The 21653-nt window shown below is 43.8% G+C and overlaps 1 protein-coding gene across 1 annotated transcript in view; it reads left to right on the top strand.

Moving 5' to 3' along the window:
* Nucleotides 1–21653, top strand: part of TNFRSF11A (TNF receptor superfamily member 11a) — a 53007-nt gene that overhangs the window by 7851 nt on the left and 23503 nt on the right. Inside the window, exons 3-7 of the mRNA XM_007457533.1 lie at nucleotides 6719–6813; nucleotides 13312–13457; nucleotides 14021–14102; nucleotides 16293–16418; nucleotides 20222–20365. Of these exons, the coding sequence (XP_007457595.1) occupies nucleotides 6719–6813; nucleotides 13312–13457; nucleotides 14021–14102; nucleotides 16293–16418; nucleotides 20222–20365 (593 nt within the window). The remainder of the gene's footprint in view (nucleotides 1–6718; nucleotides 6814–13311; nucleotides 13458–14020; nucleotides 14103–16292; nucleotides 16419–20221; nucleotides 20366–21653) is intronic.

Here is a 21653-nt window from a genome sequence, read left to right as displayed (position 1 = left end):
AAGTCAGTATCACACAGTCCTGGAGCTGCAGGTGCATATTAACTCACGATCTGGGTAAATTATGTCATCAGTTGTGTGAGTTTATACTCCAGCCTCTCCTCCCTGTGCTAGTCACACAGGCCTTCCTGCTGTTCCTGGTCAAGCCAGGCACACACCCTCCCGGGGCATTTGCAGATGCTTTTTGGTCCACCTGAATTCCTGCTCTACCTGACACTTGCTATTAATTTGGCTTGTTCCCTCACTTCATGCAGGTCTCCACTCAAAAGGTCATCTCATCTGATGATCCCATTACCTTACTTACCCTGTTTTATTTTTTTCATTGCAGTCGTTCCAACCAGATTCCGTTACCTGTTTGTTTACTGTCACTGTTCTCCCAAGAAGTAAAGTGTAAGCAAGGGCTCTCTCTGTCTAGTGTCTCCTGTATCCAAAAAACTAAAAATTGTCTCTGGCACATAAGATATGTTCAGTTAACCTTTGAGGAGTAAGTGAATGCATATTTAATTTGTTCCACTTTTAGGTTGTAAACTCACTGAGCACGTCTTACTTAAATGTCCTTGACTGTTTTCTAGAGAGCCATGCAGTGATGCCGTTTAGACTGGGAAAGTTTTTCTTAAACAGGAAAATCAAAGATTTCTTTCAAGTTGGTAAAAATGAACCCAAGGGTCCTACAGCCCTCTAATAACCATTCCAGTCCTATATAATAAGTCAATGTTGTTGACAGCTAAATTGAGTCCTGTGAACAGGTCCATGCAAAATGAAATTACCCCATAAAAATGGGCAAAGCACTTGAGTGGACATTTCTCCAAAACTGGCCAACAGGCTCATAAAAAAGATGTTCAGCATCGTTAGTCATTAGGGAAATGCAAATCAAAACCACACTGAGAGACCACTTCATACCCATTAGGATCGCTATTACCAAAAAAATGGAAAATAATAAGTGTTGGTAAGGATGTGGAGAAATTGGAACCCTCCCGCATTTCTGGTGGGAATGTATTAAAATAGTGCAGCAACTATGGAAGAAAGTTTTGTAGTTCCTCAAAAAGCTGAACATAGAATGACGATATTTGTGTGCCAGTGTTCACTGCAGCACTACTCACAACAGGGAAAAGGTGGAAACAACCTACGTATCCATCAACAGATGAATGGATAAACAAACTGTGATGTATTCCTACAATGGAATATCATTCTGCCATAAAAAGGAATGAAGTTCTGATGTATGCTACAATATGGATAAACCTTGAAGACCATGCTAAGTGAAATAAGTCAGACATAGAGACAAATACTGTATGATTCCGGTTATATGGGGTACCTAGAATAGTCAAATTCACAGAGACAGAAAGCAGAATAGAGGTTACCTGGGGCTGGAGAAAATGGGGCATTATTGTTTAACTCCAGGGTTCCCAGGTGGAGGGGAAAATGGGGAGTTACTGTGTAATGGTTAAAAGAGTTTCTGTTTGGGGTGATGAGAATGTTCTGGAAAGAGACCGTGGTGACGGTTATACAACATCATGATTGTAATTAATGCCACTGAATTGTACACTAAAAAAATGGTTTAAATGACAAATTTAGTTTTATATATATATATATATAATTTTATATATATAATATATATATATATTATATATATATTTTATAATATATTATATATATATATATTATATATATATATATATATAATATATATATATATAATTTTTAACCCGATAAAGACAGTTTTTAATTAAAGTGCCCCTAAAGTTTTTTTAAAAATGGGTTTTCGAAGGACTGGCATAAAAAGACCTAAATTCAGTGTTTCACGATGGAGACAGCCCTTTCTCATCTCCCTGAGATAAGCCACTTTCTTTGCTCCTCCTGCAAGATCCAGACTCCCTACCTTGTTTGTTCATGCCAGCTCTTTACATGGCTATTCCTTCCATAAGACACCAGTCATTCCCTCCATCAGACACTGTTCACTGCCAAAAGGAGTTCACACCTTCTTATTGGCCCTTCTCATTCCACCAGTTTGCAGTACACTCCATGGTGCTGCTAAACATGACCCCCGTTTCTTCTACAGCTGCCTCTTCCCAGGACCCCACTCCCCTGCCTCCGCATCTGCCCCAGGTCTCCCACTGCCCCTCCTCTCCCCTTCCACCAACCCAAGCCCCATTCTTCACTCCTCTGCCCTTGCCCCTGCCCTCTGGGCTTTGTGCATCTCCCTCTGTGATTCCTTCCCGTGTATCCCAGGCCGGGTTCCCTCCCCTTCCCAGTCTGTGACCAGTGAGGGTTGCATCCAGGGACTTGGTGGAACTTGATCTTTCCAGTGCACCAGGTCTTGTATTGTCCTGTGGGTCTCTATCTGTTAGTTTTCTCTCCTATCTGCCTGTGTCCTCTGCTGCAACGCACTTTGAGAGGGTAGGGATGGACTCATTCCCTTTCCTACACAAGCCAATCCCTTGCACGAGTATTGATATATGAGAGCTCAGTAAAGACAGCTTTGAAGATGTGATGATAGCAGAGCTTTTTAAGAGACTGGTACTTTGTATTATTAAACCGTAGACCAGGCCGAAATTTGTCTTCTGGTCATAATCATATGAAAAGTCATCTTACAAGATAAGGCAAATGACTCAGGCAAAGGAATGACTGGCCTTACTCTAGTGTCTGCATAGTGAAGAAATCAACTCACAACCCCTTCATGGAAAGTGGTCTGTATGTGGGGAGGGGGTTGATTCATATTAGTGGGTTTACAACAAGACCAGCAGGAGTTGACCAGCTGTGATGAACGCCTCCGAGTTGGAGTTCTGAATACTCTTTATCACTGGAAACACATTCGTAAAATGCATTTTAGAATGCCCCAGATCCCTTAGTAGCAGGTCAATTATTATAATAGTATTCGTGATGGTCATCATTTTCTTCACATTCTTCTCAAACAGACACATCTTTTCATATTGTACCAATCAGAGAACAGTTGAACCTCACTTTTTTTTATATGTAAATTATTTATTTTTGGCTGCATTGGGTCTTCGTTGCTGCGCACGGGGTTTCTCTAGTTGTGGTGAGCAGGGGCTACTCTTCATTGCGGTGCATGGGCTTCTCCTTGTGGTGGCTTCTCTTGTTGTGGAGCATGGGCTCTAGGCACACGGGCTTCAGTAGTTGTGGCACGAGGGCTCCATAGTTCTGGTTCTTGGGATCTAGAGCAAAGGCTCAGTAGTTGTGGCGCATCGGCTTAGTTGCTTCATGGCCTGTGGGATCTTCCCGGACCAGGGCGCAAACCCGTGTCTCCTGCGTTGGCAGGCAGATTCTTAACTACTGCACCACCAGGGAAGTCCTGAACCTCACTTTCAGCAGGTAGCCACAGCAATCAGAGAAGAAAAGGAAATAAAAGGAATCCAAATCGGAAAAGAAGAAGTAAAGCTGTCACTGTTTGCAGATGACATGATACTATATATAGAGAATCCTAAAGATGCTACCAGAAAACTACTAGAGCTAATCAATGAATTTGGTAAAGCAGCAGGATACAAAATTAAGCACAGAAATTGGCATTCCTATACACTAATGATGAAAAATCTGAAAGTGAAATCAAGAAAACACTCCCATTTACCATTGGAACAAAAAGAATAAAATATCTAGGAATAAACCTACCTAAGGAGACAAAAGACCTGTATGCAGAAAATTATAAGACACTGATGAAAGAAATTAAAGATGATACAAATAGATGGAGAGATATACCATGTTCTTGGATTGGAAGAATCAACATTGTGAAAATGACTCTACTACCCAAAGCAATCTACAGATTCAATGCAATCCCTATCAAACTACCACTGGCATTTTTCACAGAACTAGAACAAAAAATTTCACAATTTGTATGGAAACACAAAAGACCCCGAATAGCCAAAGCAATCTTGAGAAAGAAAAACAGAGCTGGAGGAATCAGGCTCCCTGGCTTCAGACTATAGTACAAAGCTACAGTAATCAAGACAGTATGGTACTGGCACAAAAACAGAAGGTTAGATCAATGGAACAGGATAGAAAGCCCAGAGATAAACCCACGCACATACAGTCACCTTATCTTTGATAAAGGAGGCAGGAATGTACAGTGGAGAAAGGACAGCCTCTTTAATAAGTGATGCTGGGGCTTCCCTGGTGGCGCAGTGGTTGAGAGTCCGCCTGCCGATGCAGGGGACACGGGTTCGTGCCTCGGTCTGGGAAGATCCCACATGCCACGGAGCGGCTGGGCCCGTGAGCCATGGCCGCTGGGCCTGCGCGTCCGGAGCCTGTGCTCCGCAACGGGAGAGGCCACAACAGTGAGAGGCCCGCGTATCGCAAAAAAAAAAATAAAAAAATAAATAATAAGTGATGTGGGAAAACTGGACAGCTACATGTAAAAGTATGAGATTAGATCACTCCCTAATACCATACACAAAAATAAGCTCAAAATGGATTAAAGACCTAAATGTAAGGCCAGAAACTATCAAACTCTTAGAGGAAAACATAGGCAGAACACTCTATGACATAAATCACAGCAAGATCCTTCTTGACCCATCTCCTAGAGTAATGGAGATAAAAACAAAAATAAACAAATGGGACCTAATGAAACTTCAAAGCTTTTGCACAGCAAAGGAAACCATAAACAAGACCAAAAGACAGCCCTCAGAATGGGAGAAAATATTTGCAAATGAATCAACTGACAAAGGATTAATCTCTAAAATTTACAGGCAGCTCATGCAGCTCAATAACAAAAAAATAAACAACCCAATCCAAAAATGGGCAGAAGACCTAAATAGACATTTCTCCAAAGAAGATATACAGACTGCCAACAAACACATGAAAGAATGCTCAACATCATTAATCATTAGAGAAATGCAAATCAAAACTACAATGAGATATCATCTCACACCAGTCAGAATGGCCATCATCAAAAAATCTAGAAACAATAAATGCTGGAGAGGGTGTGGAGAAAAGGGAACACTCTTGCACTGCTGGTGGGAATGTGAATTGGTTCAGCCACTATGGAGAACAGTATGGAGGTTCCTTAAAAAACTACAAATAGAACTACCATATGACCCAGCAATCCCACTACTAGGTATATACCCTGAGGAAACCAGAATTCAGAAAGAGTCATGTACCAAAATGTTCATTGCAGCTCTATTTACAATAGCCCGGAGATGGAAACAACCTAAGTGCCCGCCGTCGAATGAATGGATAAAGAAGATGTGGCACATATATACAATGGAATATTACTCAGCCATAAAAAGAAACGAAATTGAGCTGTTTGTAATGAGGTGGATGGACCTAGAGTCTGTCATACAGAGTGAAGTAAGTCAGAAAGAGAAAGACAAATACCGTATGCTGACATATATATGGAATTTAAGAAAAAAAAAATGTCATGAAGAACCTAGGGGTAAGACAGGAATAAAGACACAGACCCACTAGAGAATGGACTTGAGGATATGGGGAGGGGGAAGGGTAAGCTGTGACAAAGCGAGAGAGTGGCATGGACATATATACACTACCAAACGTAAAATAGCTAGTGGGAAGCAGCCGCATAGCACAGGGAGATCAGCTCTGTGCTTTGTGACCACCTGGAGGGGTGGGATAGGAAGGGTGGGAGGGAGAGAGATGCAAGAGGGAAGAGATATGGGAACATATGTATATGTATAACTGATTCACTTTGTTATAAATCAGAAAGTAACACACCATTGTAAAGCAATTATACCCCAATATAGTTGTAAAAAAAAAAAAAAGCTGTGTGTAAAATATATTTCTGTAAAGTGAATTGTAGTATTTTGGACACTCAGGGAGTTTTCTGTTTAAACCCTCTGATTCTCTGTATCCACTTGCATCATGACTTAGACCACATACCTGGCTTGCATAACGTGGCGTCTTCACACTCTTAACATGTTCCACAGTTCAGTGTTCTCCAGGGAGTGTGCGGGGTGATCTGCTGGGGTGCACAGGAGATCCCCAAAAGCTGCTTCTTTATTTTGTCTCTTTAATTGATAACATACTATCTTCATAGGTGCCTGTGTAATGTTCTGAAGTATGAAATGTGAAGCTTTGGTTTGTGCAAAAGAAAAACAAGTCTGATGTTTTCTCTGTAAACCTGTAAGCTTGAAATTCTGCTTGAAATTCTGAGTTTTTCTAAAATGAAAATGTCTAGAAGGGCATTTGGTCATAGCTCGATTCTGTCCCATTTGACAGAAATCACTGACAGAATCTAGCAAACACTTTATCAGCAGAGGCTTTGAGTAAGCTCGCTCCCTCCCCAGCCCGGCTTCCGTTCCCATCACCTACTGAAGCTCCAGACAGAAAGCCACTACCATGACTCGGGCCACCTGCCACCATTTCAGTCTCATGAGAAAGCACTTCTTTATGTGAAGTCAAACATGCTTTAAAAAAAAATGAGCCTTTTGGATTAAAAACATGTTTCTCTGGGAATTCCCTGGCGGTGCAGTGGTTAGGACTCCACGCTTCCACTGCAGGGGGCACAAGTTCTGTTCCCAGTCAGGGAATTAAGATCCCACAAGCCTTGAGGTGCAGCCAAATAAAACCCCCCCAAAATCATGTTTTTCCAATTGCCCAGCTGAAACACTCTGCTGTCAGCTTTTGTCATCAGAGCCATGTTAAAACTAAACAGGGATGGTACGCTCAGGAAAATTGCCAGGCCTTCAGAATTTTTCTACGAGTCCCTGGTCTCTTTTCCACCCTCTTTCCTTTTTCTGTCACACTCCTTTCCCTCCAGCCCCCCACCAGTGAATGATCTGATAAAAGTAATTGGTGTTCACCGATTCTGCCCAGGTGCCTACAGTAGCATCCCCCCTACCGACCGCCAGCCAGGTGTGCGCCCCTGTGCTGAGTGAGTGAGTGACGCAATTCCTGTCCCGCCTCATTCCCCCATCTACCTGCTAGAAAGGTCCTTCGCTTCAAAGTGAAAAAGCAGAGCCTTCATTTTTCCTGAGTATTGCCACTTGCCATTGATACATCATTTTCCATGAATTATACCACCTCATCCTTACTGCGGTGGGATGGGTGCAATTATTTGCCCCATTTTACAGGTGAAGAGACTGAGGCTTAGAACTGACCTTTTTCCCCCTTGTCCTCAAATTGTAGAAATGTAGACAGTTTTATTAAAGAAATGTCAGGCATTCTTCTATCCAGGCCAATCTGGAAGCTCAACTCTAAGAGCTGCCCTGGGTGGAAGAATCCTATCCTGAAGTCTGCCCTGCCCTAACCGACCAGGGGAGCTACCTGGCCAGGCAGCTTCTTCTGTCTTCACCAGCATGCTGGTACCGTGCTCCCTTCTCCCTGTGTCTTTCTGGCCCTGGCCTCTGCTCTGCTAAATCCCTACATTCTGGCATGTCAGACTTTACTTCAGTTAGTGTTTCATTTTTCTGTTTTCTCTGGAAACCTGCCTTATCTGATGTGCAAGCTCAAAATGACTCCTCTATGATATCCACTTCCAATTCTGAACTTTTAACCGAGAGGCATGACAGTGGATGCTTTCTTTGCAGTAACAGACATATAACTGTGCCATGTTCAAGAGTAGAAAGCCAGATAAAGTAGAGCAGGGCCACTGGAAGCTTCTGGAGAAAAGGAGCTAAGAAAGGGACCAAACTGAAGAGGTCCCCTAGAACATCTCTGTTGAAAGGGTCTGTGTTGGTATTCACTAACTGAAATGTTTTGAGGGGAGAAACTTACACCTCGTCTCTGGCCTGACTGCTCAGCCAGCTAAAAACACAGACGTTCAAAGAAATGGACAAGAAGGAACAGCATTTGTTTGTCAGTTCCTCTGGCCTATGACTGAGACCTTTTGTTTGTTTGTTGTTCATTTATTTCTAAAAACAAAAGCCTTCAGATAGAAACAGTTTCCTGGTGTGAGACCCTCATAGTAAAGCCGCTTTCTTGGTGTTCTCGGGAACACAGGCCACTAGTAATTGATTTCTATTCTGGATTAGAGCACTTTTCATTCGTGACTTTTTTTTTTCTTGCGGTACGCCGGCCTCTCACTGCTGTGGCCTCTCCCGTTGCGGAGCACAGGCTCCGGACGCGCAGGCTCAGCGGCCATGGCTCACGGGCCTAGCCGCGCCGTGGCACGTGGGATCTTCCCAGACCGGGGCATGAACCCGTGTTCCCTGCATCGGCAGGCGGACTCTCAACCACTGTGCCACCAGGGAAGACCCGTGACTTTCTTTAAGGATATTTTTTTCAAGGGCAGCAGATTAGGTGTTATTTTCACATTCACTAGTTTCTCTCTTAAGAAAAACCACAACTTTCAGTTGACTGTAACATTCAGAAATTTGATACCATCTTTACTTAATTTACAGCCAAATTCTCAAGTATAGTCATGGGTGATATTTTATAAAGTGAAATCTATGGAAAATCCCTCATTTGTTCTTCTGGGTTGGGTTCTTTTCCCCTTGGTTTGACAGAAGGAGCCAAGCTTCTTTCTGTTTTGTTATATGTCAGCATGAAATTTTAGTAGAGCAGAAAAGTAATTTTAGTATTCATAATGGCTTTCACCACAATTGGGTTGATTAACAGCATGAAAAATAAATATTTAAGTCAACCTTCCCTGCAGGATTCTGAATACAGATCCTCCGGTCTCTGCAGCTCAGCTCACAGAAATTTTTTTTTTTTTTTTTTTTTTTACCTTTAAGTCAGTGAATGTATTATGCATATTTCAAAGTTGATCTTTTAATCCAAGTTTTTATTCAATTCCATTACAAGGGTTTGAGCAACATTGTCAGTTTGAATATTTGTAAGCCAGTGGAGTTGAACAATGAGTTTCATGAGGAAAAATGTCACAGAGTAAATAATGAAAAAGCCAATATGTTCTTTTTAAAAAATTGTGGTAAAATACATGCAACATGAGACCTACCCTCTTAACAAATTTCTAAGTTTGTTTCTTCAGCTTGGAGCCTCTCAGGATTAGACCCAACATGGCATTACATAAATCCACAGAGCTTTATAAAGACAGTTTTGATGTACGATTTATTATTTCCCTCTGGCCTCCCAAAGCCTTGCACAGACTGTGGACATGCTTATTCCAGAAGAGTTTGTCAGCCGTTAAAATTAAATACCAGCCCGTATGCCCTGAAACAAATATACACGTGACACAAAACAAGAAAGTGAGGCAACAGATGTCCAATAAATCAGATGTATTGTCTTGCCATTTTAACTCCTTTATTTAGAGTTTCCAAGGAATTTATATGGGGGGAAAGGAAAGGCAGGGGATGTAAAGGATATTTGCTACAAACAGACTCTAGTGTTTCTTATACATTCCGGGGAAGTCTGTTAGAAAGCAGAAGTTAGTCGATGTAAACTCTGTGGGCCAAACATTACTTTTGTAGTTTATTGATTAAGAACTGTGGTAGGTAGGACATGGCTGGTTTTTCTTGCGGTATGTGGGCCTCTCACTGTTGTGGCCTCTCCCATTGTGGAGCACAGGCTCCGGACGAGCAGGCTCAGCGGCCACGGCTCACGGGCCCAGCCGCTCCACGGCATGTGGGATCTTCCCAGACCGGGGCACGAACCCGTATCCCCTGCATCGGCAGGCGGACTCTCAACCACTGCGCCACCAGGGAAGCCCGACATGGCTGGTTTTTATGAGACTTCTAAGTACCATGCATGAATCAAATCGTATTCCCCAAAACACAAGCGCTGCAACAGACCTGATTTTGAATGTATGTGACTGTATTCTTTATTCAATAAATAGACATTTTAGAAGTGGTTCTGCTTTATTTGCTTAATGAAAACAGCGATGGTTCCGAAGCTCTATTGTTTTAGAGGGAAACAAGTCAATCCTGAAGGCAACCTAGACAGAAACGTAGGTAACTCAAAGTTTGTACGTCTCAAGTCGGTTACCAAAAGCCTTCTGTTGCTACATCTTGGGCAAAGAGAGGAGACTGGAGGTGGTTGACAAAATCACCCGATGAACTGAAAATCTGCAGCCTTCTGCTGAATCCCCCCATTCCCTGGGAGGTTGCTTCCAAAACACTGAAGCAGGAACATGTTTTTATCAAATTACTGCCTTACTAGGATTGCTACCAATAATAAGAGCTACTACCTCATAACCGTTGGGAGCTTGGTCTTGGGGGCTAGAGTCAGGCCCAGATTGTGAGCTGTTGGGAGGGAAGGGCCAGAGGACCAGGAGGGGCTTGAGCAGCCTGGAGGCTCTCCCAGCGGCTGTTGAGATGGGAGATGTCAGAGCTAGAATCTGTAGGAAAAAGAAGGGGTCAAACCGTATGCTAACACATATATATATATTGAATCTAAAAAAAAATGGTTTTGAAGAACCTAGGGGCAGGACAGGAATAAAGATGCAGACGTAGAGAATGAACTTGAGGACACGGGGAGGGGGAAGGGTAAGCTGGGACGACGTTAGAGAGTGGCATGGACATATGTACACTACCAAATGTAAAATAGATAGCTAGTGGGAAGCTGCCGCATAGCACAGGGAGATCAGCTCAGCTGGGTGCTTTGTGACCACCTAGAGGAGTGGGATAGGGAGGGTGTGAGGGAGACGCAAGAGGGAGGGGACATGGCAATATGTGTATATGTATAGCTGATTCACTTTGTTATACAGCAGAAACGAGCACACCATTGTAAAGCAATTATACTCCGATAAACATGTTAAAAAAGAAAAAGAAGGGGTCAGACTGGGAGGGGCTGAAGGGCATCCGTTCATTCACATCAAAAAAAAACGCCAGTCTGGGGATGTATTTGGCAGGCTATCCAGACAGAGGGAGGCTGGTGTCAAGGAGATCCAGCTCAGGCTAACCGGAAACCGAGCCCAAGAAGGTTGGACTTGGGGACTTGGGATCCAGGAGGCAGGCAGGCAGAGCCCTTCTGGCCTGTAGCATGGAGGGACAAGTCCTCAGGGGATCAGCAAAAGGTGACAGGCCAGGGTGTCCAAGATCTGGACTTCCTAATAGTTACAAATGCGGGGACTGCAGTGCGGAGAGCAAACCACAGGGTTCCTGGACGTGAAGCTTGGGATTAGAGTGAGACCAGCACAGGGCAAGCTTTACATGCTGTGTGAGGTCCAGGGAGCTGCAGATCCTCTAATAAGAGGGTCATCCTAGAGCTGCAGCTCTGCCAGTAGGGGAAAAGAAGCAGAGAGCTTCTTAGAAGCAGAGAGGCGGGACAAGAGAAGGAAAAAAATAACAAAGGCACATCTTGCCTTCTGAAGGTGTAGGCCTCCTACAGAGAGTTTTCCCGATTCTTTTTATTTACCCGCAAACCACATTTCCTTAACCATATCTATGTATGTATGTTGCCTTTTGAGTTGAATATTTATTGCCATTTTGAAGGTTTGAAGGTGTACTGCAAAGTATCTGATGTAACTCAAGAATAAAGTAGGGTTCAGTTTAAGCTATACCTTAAGTTAGATTAATTCCATAATTTTCTGCCTCACCATAGCCAATTCTCCCAGTAGCAGAATTGCTTATGCAACTTAAAAGATCTGTAATCCTAGAGCTGTGTCAAGCAGACATATCAGTTTTAGAGTGATGAAGGTGTTCTGGAGTTAGCAGCGGTGGTTGCACAACTTTGTGAATATACAAAAAAAAAAAAAAAACCAACACTGAATCGCACCCTTTGAAAGGGTGAGTTTCATGGTATGTGAATTATATCTCCATTTTTAAAAAAGACATGTCCAGGTGTAAAGTCACAGTAAGCTTAGGAGACAGATATGGATTCTAAGGAATAATCTGTGAAAATCTGTTTAAGAGCTAAGACATCTGGTTACCTCTGGAATCAGTAGCTTCCCCATTTTTGCTAGGAGGTATTACACTCCTGGGTTAGACGGTGGATGGGTTGAATGAATCACTGCCACTCTCCTAAACGTGTAAGCAAATTATCCACATATTCAGGTCAATGATGCTCACCAGGTACCAGGATTTGGAGCCCAGGGCACAGCCTGTAGCACCTGACAGAGCTTCTAAGCTGCTGCTTGGGGGGAGTCCTTTTACCAAATTCCCCTAAAAAGAAGCTGTGTGTGTAATACAGACAAAGTCTGTGCTTATCTTACAGAGACTCTTGCAGCTTTCTTATGGGTCAGAAGCAATCGACCTTTATCTCCAACCACACATTTCTCTTGTTTGCCTTTGTCATCAGCCTCGCAGGAGCGGAGTGCTCACATATCATCAGGCTCAGACAAATCCTGTTTGTGAGACAAAAGTTGCATTGACCGAATTCAGCTTCACCGTTTTGCCTCTGTGCATCTTTCTTCTGTGTGCACACGTTACTGTGCCAGGCGCAGAGAAACAGATTCCTATCAAAACAGAGAAAAAGAGACCCAAAAGGAGAGGTGGGGTGATTTCTGTTACATAATTCTTCCTAATGTCCAGTGGGCTCACTGCACTGTCCACCAGACCCTGTCATGTGGCGAATGCTCGGGGAACATCAATCCATGTTATCAGGGGTCCACAGAGAGTGTTAGACAGGTCTCAGAAGCAAGTCCAAATACAACCTTCCTGGCATACCTGGCTCCAGAAGCACATTTGACATTCTCATCAGCCTCAGAGTAACTGTCCCTGGCCCCAACCCTCCTGGAAGCCCTTTACCTGGCCTGGGGGAGGTCGGAGAGCTCCATACTGGGGGCATCCTGCACACGCTACTCAGCTAGCCTGGGTTTTTCTGGGTGTGGTGCGCTCTAGAAAACTTCCTTCATAACTGAGGTACTGTGAGGATGCACGGCTTCTTCCAGGCCACACTATTTCACCTCCCATCCAAGCTCTTGCATAGGCAGGTGAAGCCCTCTGATTGCTCTGACCATCCTTGGTCTCGTCTCCTGGGACTCTGCTGATGGTCTCCACTGCCAGCCCCACCCGACATGCCACTTCAGGCCTCAGTATCCCTGTTTGAACATTTCATACTCTGCCAAAGATGCTTCCTTGCCCTGCCCTCCACTTCCACGGGCCAGTTCCTTTTTCCCCATCTGGCTGAGTTCTTTTTTATCCTGTCAACCTGTGCTCACTTGTCACACTCCTTGGGACACCTCCCCTGGCCTTCAGCTGAGGGAAGGACCCACCTGGCTCCATCATAGCACACACCCTGGTGTGCGGAAGTCCCTTGAGGGCAAGGTTGTAACTTTGGATCCCTGGGACCCAGCAGGAGCCAGACCCTTGGTACGCACAGTGTGAAGTCTGTGCAGCTGAGCCCAGCGCTTCCACTTCATCGTTCAGTTCATCGCTCCACTGCTTGCCTGTCAACAGGAGTGTGGGTTTTTTTCTGACACTGAGAAAGCTGATAAAGAAAAGAGCTTTTCTGTGGCAAACTGATAAGAATCTGAGTGATTGTAGGGAACTTGGCTTTTTGTTTTGTTCTGCTTAGATGAGCAGACTTGGAAATTAATATTGGTATTAGAATCATACAGAAAGGAGACAAGGTTCAAAGAGCTGAAGCAGCTTGTCGGGGATCCCTCAGCCAGCGGGCGGGCAGTCGGTCAGGGCTCCTGGCTGGAAGCCAGAAGGCTTCCTGTAACCCCTTGCTGTCCCACTTTTTCAGATTCTCTGCATGTTTAAAATTTTAAAAGGTAAGCGGTATTAAGCATCTTTTTAAAATCAGAGCTAGCTTGTAAGACCACAGTTGGCCTCCCCTGGTGTAAGACACATGTTAAGGGGCCCCATTCTGTCCTACAGTTTTATGACCAAAGTGGACTGAGCAAACTGTCCACCATGTGATGACACAGAAGTGGGACCAATTTCGTACGTGGGTTGTGTAAAGCGGTTTCCAACCTTCTGTGTACCATTTGTAAATTTCCCTTTCATCCAGCCTATTACCATGAGCATGACCGAAATTGTTTTAAATGCTTAAATGGATTTGGGTGCCAGAATCATTGGTTTTGTACATTGTTAGGGAGAAATGGGCTAGAATAGGAAAGCGACATCTTTGGGAGGGGGGTGGTATTATGCAAAGCAGTTTCAGGACTGCTTATGGTGATTTCTTGTACTTTTCAGAAATGTGAGTCAGTAATTCACTTTCTATTTTCTCTAGAAAGAACTTGTGCCTAATCTCTACCTGATGTGCACTTTCTCTTTAGGTGACTTTTCAGATCACCTCTCCGTGTACTAGCGAGAGGCATTACGAGCACCTTGGACGATGCTGTAACAAGTGTGAACCAGGTTTGTACTTCTAAGCCTCCTGTCATTGTACTCCAAAAGTGGGTGGGGTTCTTTTTTTAATCTAAGGAACCATTTCTATCCTGCCAGATTAAAAAAAGAAATTGGGTAGGCTTTTTATGGCAGTGGCAGATAGTGGTGTTTGTCACTCTGAAGACAAAAACTTTTCTCTCAGTAGATGAAATCACTTAAAAATCAAGAGCAACTTCAGAAACTGGTACTTGAATTAAGTACATGCTGGAGCATGAATTAAGTACCAGCTTTCCAAAACGCTGTTTCTTGAGAAGGCAAGATGGTTTCTGAAACTCTGTTTTAGAAGTTTGTGATTCAAACTCTCAAGATATGAGATACAACTCTTATTTAAAGGTATTATTTTGCGAAATTCCCTGGCAGTCCAGTGGTTAGGACTCGGCATTTTCACTGCCAAGGGCCCAGGTTTGATTCCTAGTGGGAGAACTAAGATCCTGCAAGCCATGCGGTGTGGCCAAAAAAAAAAAAAAAAAAAAGTTTTAATGAAAAAAAAAATTAAAAAAATATTTCAGAGTGCTTTAATTGATTGCATCTCCTTTGAAGAACAACATCTTTTAGTGCAAACAGCCTGGGCTTTGGAGATAAGCCAGTTGGGTTTAAATGTGAAAAGGCCTGCAGCAGGATTTAAATGAGGCAAAGTTGGAAAAACACCTAGCACAGTGCCTGGTACACAGTAGGTACTTTAAACGGTGATTCCTCCTCTTGGGATCCGGGAAGCCTGGGATCTTTGTTTCTTTTTGTCCCCACTTACGGATGGGGAAAGTGAAGTTGAGAGGGACATGTAGATGCCAGTATCAGATTCAGGACTGGGGACCGTACTTTGGACTCCTGATTGAGGCTCCGTTTCACCTGTAACACCCCCCGGCATTATTGATCCTGGAGAGTGAGTCAAAAGTAGTGCCTGGGGGTGAAAGAGAGACTATTTGGCTGCATTAATTAATCAGCAATGTGCTTTTGGTGATTGCTGATTGAAGGCATGATGGGCGTTTCTGGGAAGAGATCTTATTAGTCATATACTGATAACCACTTGGGTGGGCAGAGTGAGAGTGGGTTCTGGAAGTTTCTGGAAGCCAGTGGAAGGGCACCTGTAGCACTTGACCTTCTTGATGGCCAAAAAAAAAAAAAAAAAAAAGTATTATTTTCACAGAAATTAGCAGAGGATGGGGGTGGTCATCTATCCTAGAATCATTGCTAGAATTTGCCGAAACCCTGTTATAACTCCCCCGCACAATACCTGCTGAGGGCTAGAAGGTGGACTGGTCACCACTTCCCCAAAGTTGTTCTGCCAGAAGGTGACCAAGTGTTTCTGTGGCCTCAGTGAAGCCCCAAGCCCAGAGGGTCCTCACTCACTCACTCACTGTTCTGGGGAGAGGAGAGGTTTGAGGAAAAGGTGTTTGCCTTATAACAAGGTCCTTTAGGCATTTTAGCTGCAAATATTTTGTGGGTTCATAGAATGAAGATCCAGTGATTTTCATGCATGCATGTGTGTGTGCATTACTCTCTGATCAAACTAAGTTAACCGTGTGTGCATTACTCTCTGATCAAACTAAGTTAACCGTGAGCCCACAGTATACTTGGGACAAAAGAAGTTAACTATCCAGGTTGACAGTAGAGGGCTTTTGAAGATGGGAGGGGAGAGGTGAGAGGAAGTTCCTCTTGCTTAGCCCCCAGGGAACCCCTCAAGTTCTGCAGGCACCAGTTTGAAAACCATAGTTCTTTTCCTTAGTCAGCAGAGGTTTGGGGTGGAAGGGGTGATCTTTTACTTAAAAGATCTAAAAGACTGCCGTGAACACAGGCACAGCAAACCCAGGAGAGGTTATCTGAGCCAGCCGGGAGGCCTGAGGAGCCATCGCTGTGAGATGTGGTCTTATCTCATATATCAGTCTACCTTTGGGGGATGTCCTAGGATCATGGTCATGTAAGGGGTCCAGTAGATCGGTGCTTGGTTTTGTTTTTTTGTTTGTTTTTTTTTGCCACACCCCGTGGCTTGCAGGATCTTAGTTCCCTGACCAGGGATTGAGCCTGGGCCCACAGCAGTGAAAGCACGGAGTCCTTACCACTGGACCACCAGGGAATTCCCAGATTGGTGCATTTTTGTTGATTTGTTGGCTTTTTTGGGAGGAAATATTTTTGATTGGTGCATGTTTCCCCTTCTAATTTAAGGAAAGTACTTGTCTTCCAAATGCACTGCTACCTCTGAAAGCGTCTGTCTGCCCTGTGGCCCGGATGAATACCTGGACACCTGGAATGAAGAAGATAAATGCCTGCTGCATAAAGTTTGTGATACAGGTGAGTCAGTCACGTCGGGGGCTGTGTGGACAAATGACATTTTTAGATACAGCAATACTGTCTGTTTTAGGGGCTGTGGGAGGAAGTTTTGACCACAGACCCCCAGAAAGATGTGCTTCGGATACCAGAAGGATTGTGTTAAGGTTCTTCATGTAGAACTTCTGTTCTGGAATAGTTTCGTTTTGTTTTGTTTTTCTTGAAGTATAGTTGATTTCCAGTGTTGTGTTAGTTTCAGCTACACAGCAAAGTGACTCAGATATAGATGTATATCTGAATATTTATATCTCCGATATTTCCTGTAAAGGGGTTATTAGATCTAGAAGGCTGATCAGAATCTGGGTTTTTCTGCTTTGTTTTTGACAAAACTCCTTCAAAGGTGAGCATGATGTGGTGATGCCCGTACTGACAGAGGAGCTGCTTCTCTCTCTTTTGGGTGATATTAGCAGCTGTTGATGATCATGGCCTAGATCCATTTTCATTAGGGCCTGCAGAAAGGTGATGTTCTAATTCCATCATCCCTTCTTCCTTTATTGGCTGGAATGCTTTCTAAAGAGAAACTTGCCTCATCAACAGGTTGTTACCCTGAAGTAGAGTATATACAGGAAAGGCAGAATGAATGCTTGTAACTTTATTTACCACTTTTCAAAATAATGACTCGATCACCAAGTTGTCTCCAAAGGATTTGTATGAATATTATGAACTCATGCATTTACGTCTTTGAAGTGTTTTAATCTATTGTGGTTACTAGTTTTACTGGTGCTTGGATTATCTCACCTCTCCCAGGTGGCCCCCAAGTCTTTCAATGTGGCCCCCGGTGTCCTTCTGAGCTCTCTTGCTCCCAGCCTCACCTTGGACGTTTCCTGCCCTAAAGCTGGAATCAGCCATTTCTCCAAGGATTTCTCATTGCTTTCAGCAGAACATCTTATTTAGCAACTTCAGTCTGGGTGCTGGAAAGGCTCATTGCTACTGGATTGATCCTTGTATATAGGTTTGTTTGTTTGTTTTTTCAGTAGACAGAACTAGGAAATAAGCATTTTTCTAAACACTGTAATTTTTCTAAAGTGTTAGAGATAGCTGGCAGACTTTGTCCAGAGAAGGTAACATGGAAACTCCATTGAGCAGAAGCATCTGATCAAGTCTTTTTTCTTTCCCACTGCTTAGTAATGAGCTTGACTCATTGCTGTCTCTTGGAAAGAAAGATTCACTCTGTCTACTGCCAAAATTGATTAAAGCCCCAAACCTAGCGCATTAAGATATTTAAAAATATGTCAAAATTGTTCATAACCACACAGGCTTACATGCACTTACTTTATATATATATATATATATATATATATATAAATTTATTAATTTTATTTACTTATTTTTGGCTGTGTTGGGTCTCCGTTGCGTCACGCAAGCTTTCTCTAGTTCCGGCGAGCGGGGGCTACTCTTTGTTGTGGTTCGCGGGCTTCTCATTGTGGTGGCTTCTCTTGTTGCAGAGCATGGACTCTAGGCATGCAGGCTTCAGTAGTTGTGGCTCGCGGGCTCTAGAGGACAGGTTCAGTAGTTGTGGTGCACGGACTTAGTTGCTCACCAGCACGTGGGATCTTCTTGGACCAGGGCTCGAACCCATGTTCCCTGCATTGGCAGGTGGATTCTTAACCACTGCGCCACCAGGGAAGTCCACATGCACTTACTTTTGAGTGGGATACTGGAATTCGAATTTTCCAAGGAAAATGACACTTGTTCATATGTTCCAGACAGTATGTCCATGTTTATGCAAGTTGGTCTTGATGCTTCAGAGCTGACCTGGGCCTCGGAGAGTGGGCACAGAAGGGAGTGGAGACTTCTCAGGTTCACCGAGCTCTGGTCTGAAAAGAATGGGAACAGGAAGCATTCGCTCCCTGCTGGTTATAACTTGAGACAGTGAAGGAGGGAACAGGTTTCAGGTTTCTTTGTTTTCTCTTGGAACTCTGTCCTAGGCAGTTCAGGCTGCTATAACAGAATACCACAGACTCAGTGGCTTAAACAACAAATATATATACAGAACAGTTCTGTAGGCTGGAAGTCTGGGATAAGGGTGCCAGCATGGCGGGGCTTTTGGTGTGTTCCCTATTCCTTGTTTCAAGACAGCCACTTTCTTGTGTCCTCACATGGTGGCGAACAGAGAGAGAGCGGAAGCAAGCTTTGTGCTGTCTCTTATTATAAGGACACTAATCCCATTCATGGGGGCTCCACTCTCATGACCTAATCACCTCCCAAAGCCCCCACCTCCTAATATCATCACACTGCGGGGGGGGGTAGGATTTCAACATATGAATTTTGAGAGGATACAAACATCAGTCCATAACAAACTCTGATAAGTATTCAGAAATATAAAGTACAAGGGCTGTTTGGACAATCCAGGTGAGATGGGCATGTATAGGAGGAGTAGGAAGTCTGTTTTAAATAAATGTTATTGTGTTGTTTCATGTATGCATGTGTATGTGCAGGTAATTCTTGTTATTCATGGTAGTTATATTCTATAAAGTCACCACAAACACTGAGCTAGCAAATACTGAACCACCACTCCTGGGTGGGTGAACATAACCTCATTTTGTATGTGTTTCTGTTTAAAGACACCTTATTTAAGAAATATTTTTGATTCATTAACAATGAACTCACAATAAACAGCCTTGAACAAAGTTTATCTAATGCATGGACGTTCTCCAGAAGACACATCATGGCCTTCTTGGACTTAGAAACACTCGACAGCACTTCAGCCCTATGCTTGGGGGCCATTTTAAACAGTGAACTCACCAATAAAAAACACAAAAATGCCAAAAATAGGACACTAAATAGACCACAAAAAGGACTCTGATTTCCAGTGTGACAGCTAAAACTAGAAGGCAGTGTCACCCCGTTTGCCCTTGGCTGGGGACATCCATGTCCAGCCGGTGACTCAAAATTTTCGCTGTTCTGCATGTGTTGGAGAATAACTGCAAAAGCACCAGGAGTTATTGATTTGGGGGTTACGATTAAATTTTAACTAGTAGGCGAAATTGCCAATATGAACCAGCGAATAATGAGGGTCGACTGTGTGTGAGCATTTACCTTTATTCCACAAAAACTGGAAAGGGCCAGGAGGTTTGAGATAAGGAGAGAGAGCTTTGCTATGTGTTGTGAGAAAAGAGACAATGAACGTGTTATCCTAAGTTTTGGGGGAGAGATTAATTTCCAAGTATGTCACCAGGCCCAACCTCCTTACTTTGCCCGTATCTAATCCCACAGTGACGCCTGTTTTCAGGATTCTGAATAATCCTGCAGCCCTGCGGGATCCCAAGATGAATCCCCAGTCTCCAGAAACCCAATTCTCTTAGGTCTGATCTAGCATTGGTGTTAAGAATGTTTATCACATTTGAATTTACTAAAACTCAAGAAGCTGTGAAGTCGACTATTTTGCATTCGTCAAAATAGTCAATGATCAGAAACCCCCCCCCCCCCCAGGCCTTAATCTTCCTACCAACATGAAAACTGACTTTTCAGAAACCACAAGACTCTTAATTATTGAGAGAGAGAGAGGAAAAAAAAACAAAAAAACAAAAAAAACCCTTCTGGTATGTTTTAGTGCCAGCACAGGAAGTGTGAGGGGGAACTTGGGAGTTCCTGAATCCCGGTGATCTGAGTGATTCATCCGTGCGCTGCGTCCGGGGGCGGGGCGGGGGGGGGCGCTGGCTGGGTGGTTTGGGGCTGGTGGTGCTGGAGAGCGAGTGGCACGAGGTGGAAGGTGTGTATCCGCCCTTGCTCCCGCTGCCTCGCCGCCCTGTCTTTCTCTCCCGCAGGCAAGGCCCTGGTGGCCGTGGAGCCTGGCAACCGGACGGCTCCGCGGCGCTGCGCCTGCACCGCCGGGTACCACTGGAGCGAGGACTGCCGCTGCTGCCGCCGCAACGCCGAGTGCGCGCCCGGCTTCGGCGCCCGGCTCCCGGGTACGAGCCGGGGTCCCGCGTCTGGCGGCGCTCCCAAAGCCGTGCAAGTACCCCCAGGCCAAAGCGGCCTCTCAGACGGCTTCCCTGAGTCATGACACTCTTTGGGACCAGGGGGCGCTGGAGGAGTCTGAGGGTTCCCTGGGAACGGACTTCAGGTTGTGCGCCTCCGGGGGAATGTGAGAGCTCGGCCCACGCGCTCTTCTCAAGGCTCCTCCTTTTGAACCTTCCCATGCCCACTAAGGGGGGAACCGGATCATGCAGGTGTCTCCAAACTTTTTTTAAAACATGTGCACTCTCTTAGGAGAATTTTGAAAAGCCGTGCACCTCCTGCCAAAATTTTAAATAGACAGCTAAACATTTTTATTACAAATTGAAAGAGTCGCTTAAGAACTTAGCTTCCAGGGAATTGGAACAGCAGTAAGTTACACTTTCTAAAATATTCAGCGGAATCAAAACATGGGATAGCAGCTGAATAGCCATCATCATCCATTTAAAAATGCACTGATCGTCTTTAACTGTTGGAAATTTTATATAGTTCTTTTCTCTCCTTTGATTTGTATCCATTTCACCTTCCCCACAGAGTTTTATCCTAATGTATTTTTAGACTCGGGGGGTTTATGCTAATCACCTTTTCATACTCTTTCACATAAAAAAAATGCACCTATTTGAAATTTTAATTTTTTAAAATTTCTTGTGACTCAGGGTTCTAAGCATAAAAATATTTCTTCTGGACTGAGTTGTTACTACAGTTATTATTATACACAGTTGGTCCAAAAGATGAATATATTATATTTTGCTATATTATAATTATAAAAGTAAAACACAGGGTTGGGAGAATTAAATGTATTATTCATTTCATTTCATATGGAGGAAAATGTCCATCACAGAGTCTGACACAGTCAGTCCTTCAATTAAACCAGACAGGCTTTCTCGTGGGAAGAAGTCTGACGATTTTTTAATTACTAAAATAAATCTCCTTATGACAGCCTGCTCCCTTCTGAATTCTGGTTCTGAGATATAGGCAAGACCCAGAGCCTTTCCAAAAGTTTGTCAGCTGCATGAAAAAAGGTGCTGGTCCTTTTCTGCTTTTTTTTTTTTTTTTTTCTGGTCAATGTCCTCTCTGCTTTGCTCCTTTGGAAATGGTGCATTCTTCAGCAATAGGTGGAGGGTAGAGGGGGTGATGTGGATGACTGAAAATTTTACCCCTGCCTTGCAGTATATTTGAACTCAGAACAACTGAACCTGATCCCAAATACCCCATATCTGTTGTCACACCCTTGCCCTTAAT

The sequence above is a fragment of the Lipotes vexillifer genome, unplaced genomic scaffold (genome assembly GCF_000442215.2).
Source record: "Lipotes vexillifer unplaced genomic scaffold, Lipotes_vexillifer_v1.1 scaffold125, whole genome shotgun sequence".
NCBI classification, from domain to species: domain Eukaryota; kingdom Metazoa; phylum Chordata; class Mammalia; order Artiodactyla; family Lipotidae; genus Lipotes; species Lipotes vexillifer.
This window is presented reverse-complemented; position numbering and strand designations above follow the sequence as displayed.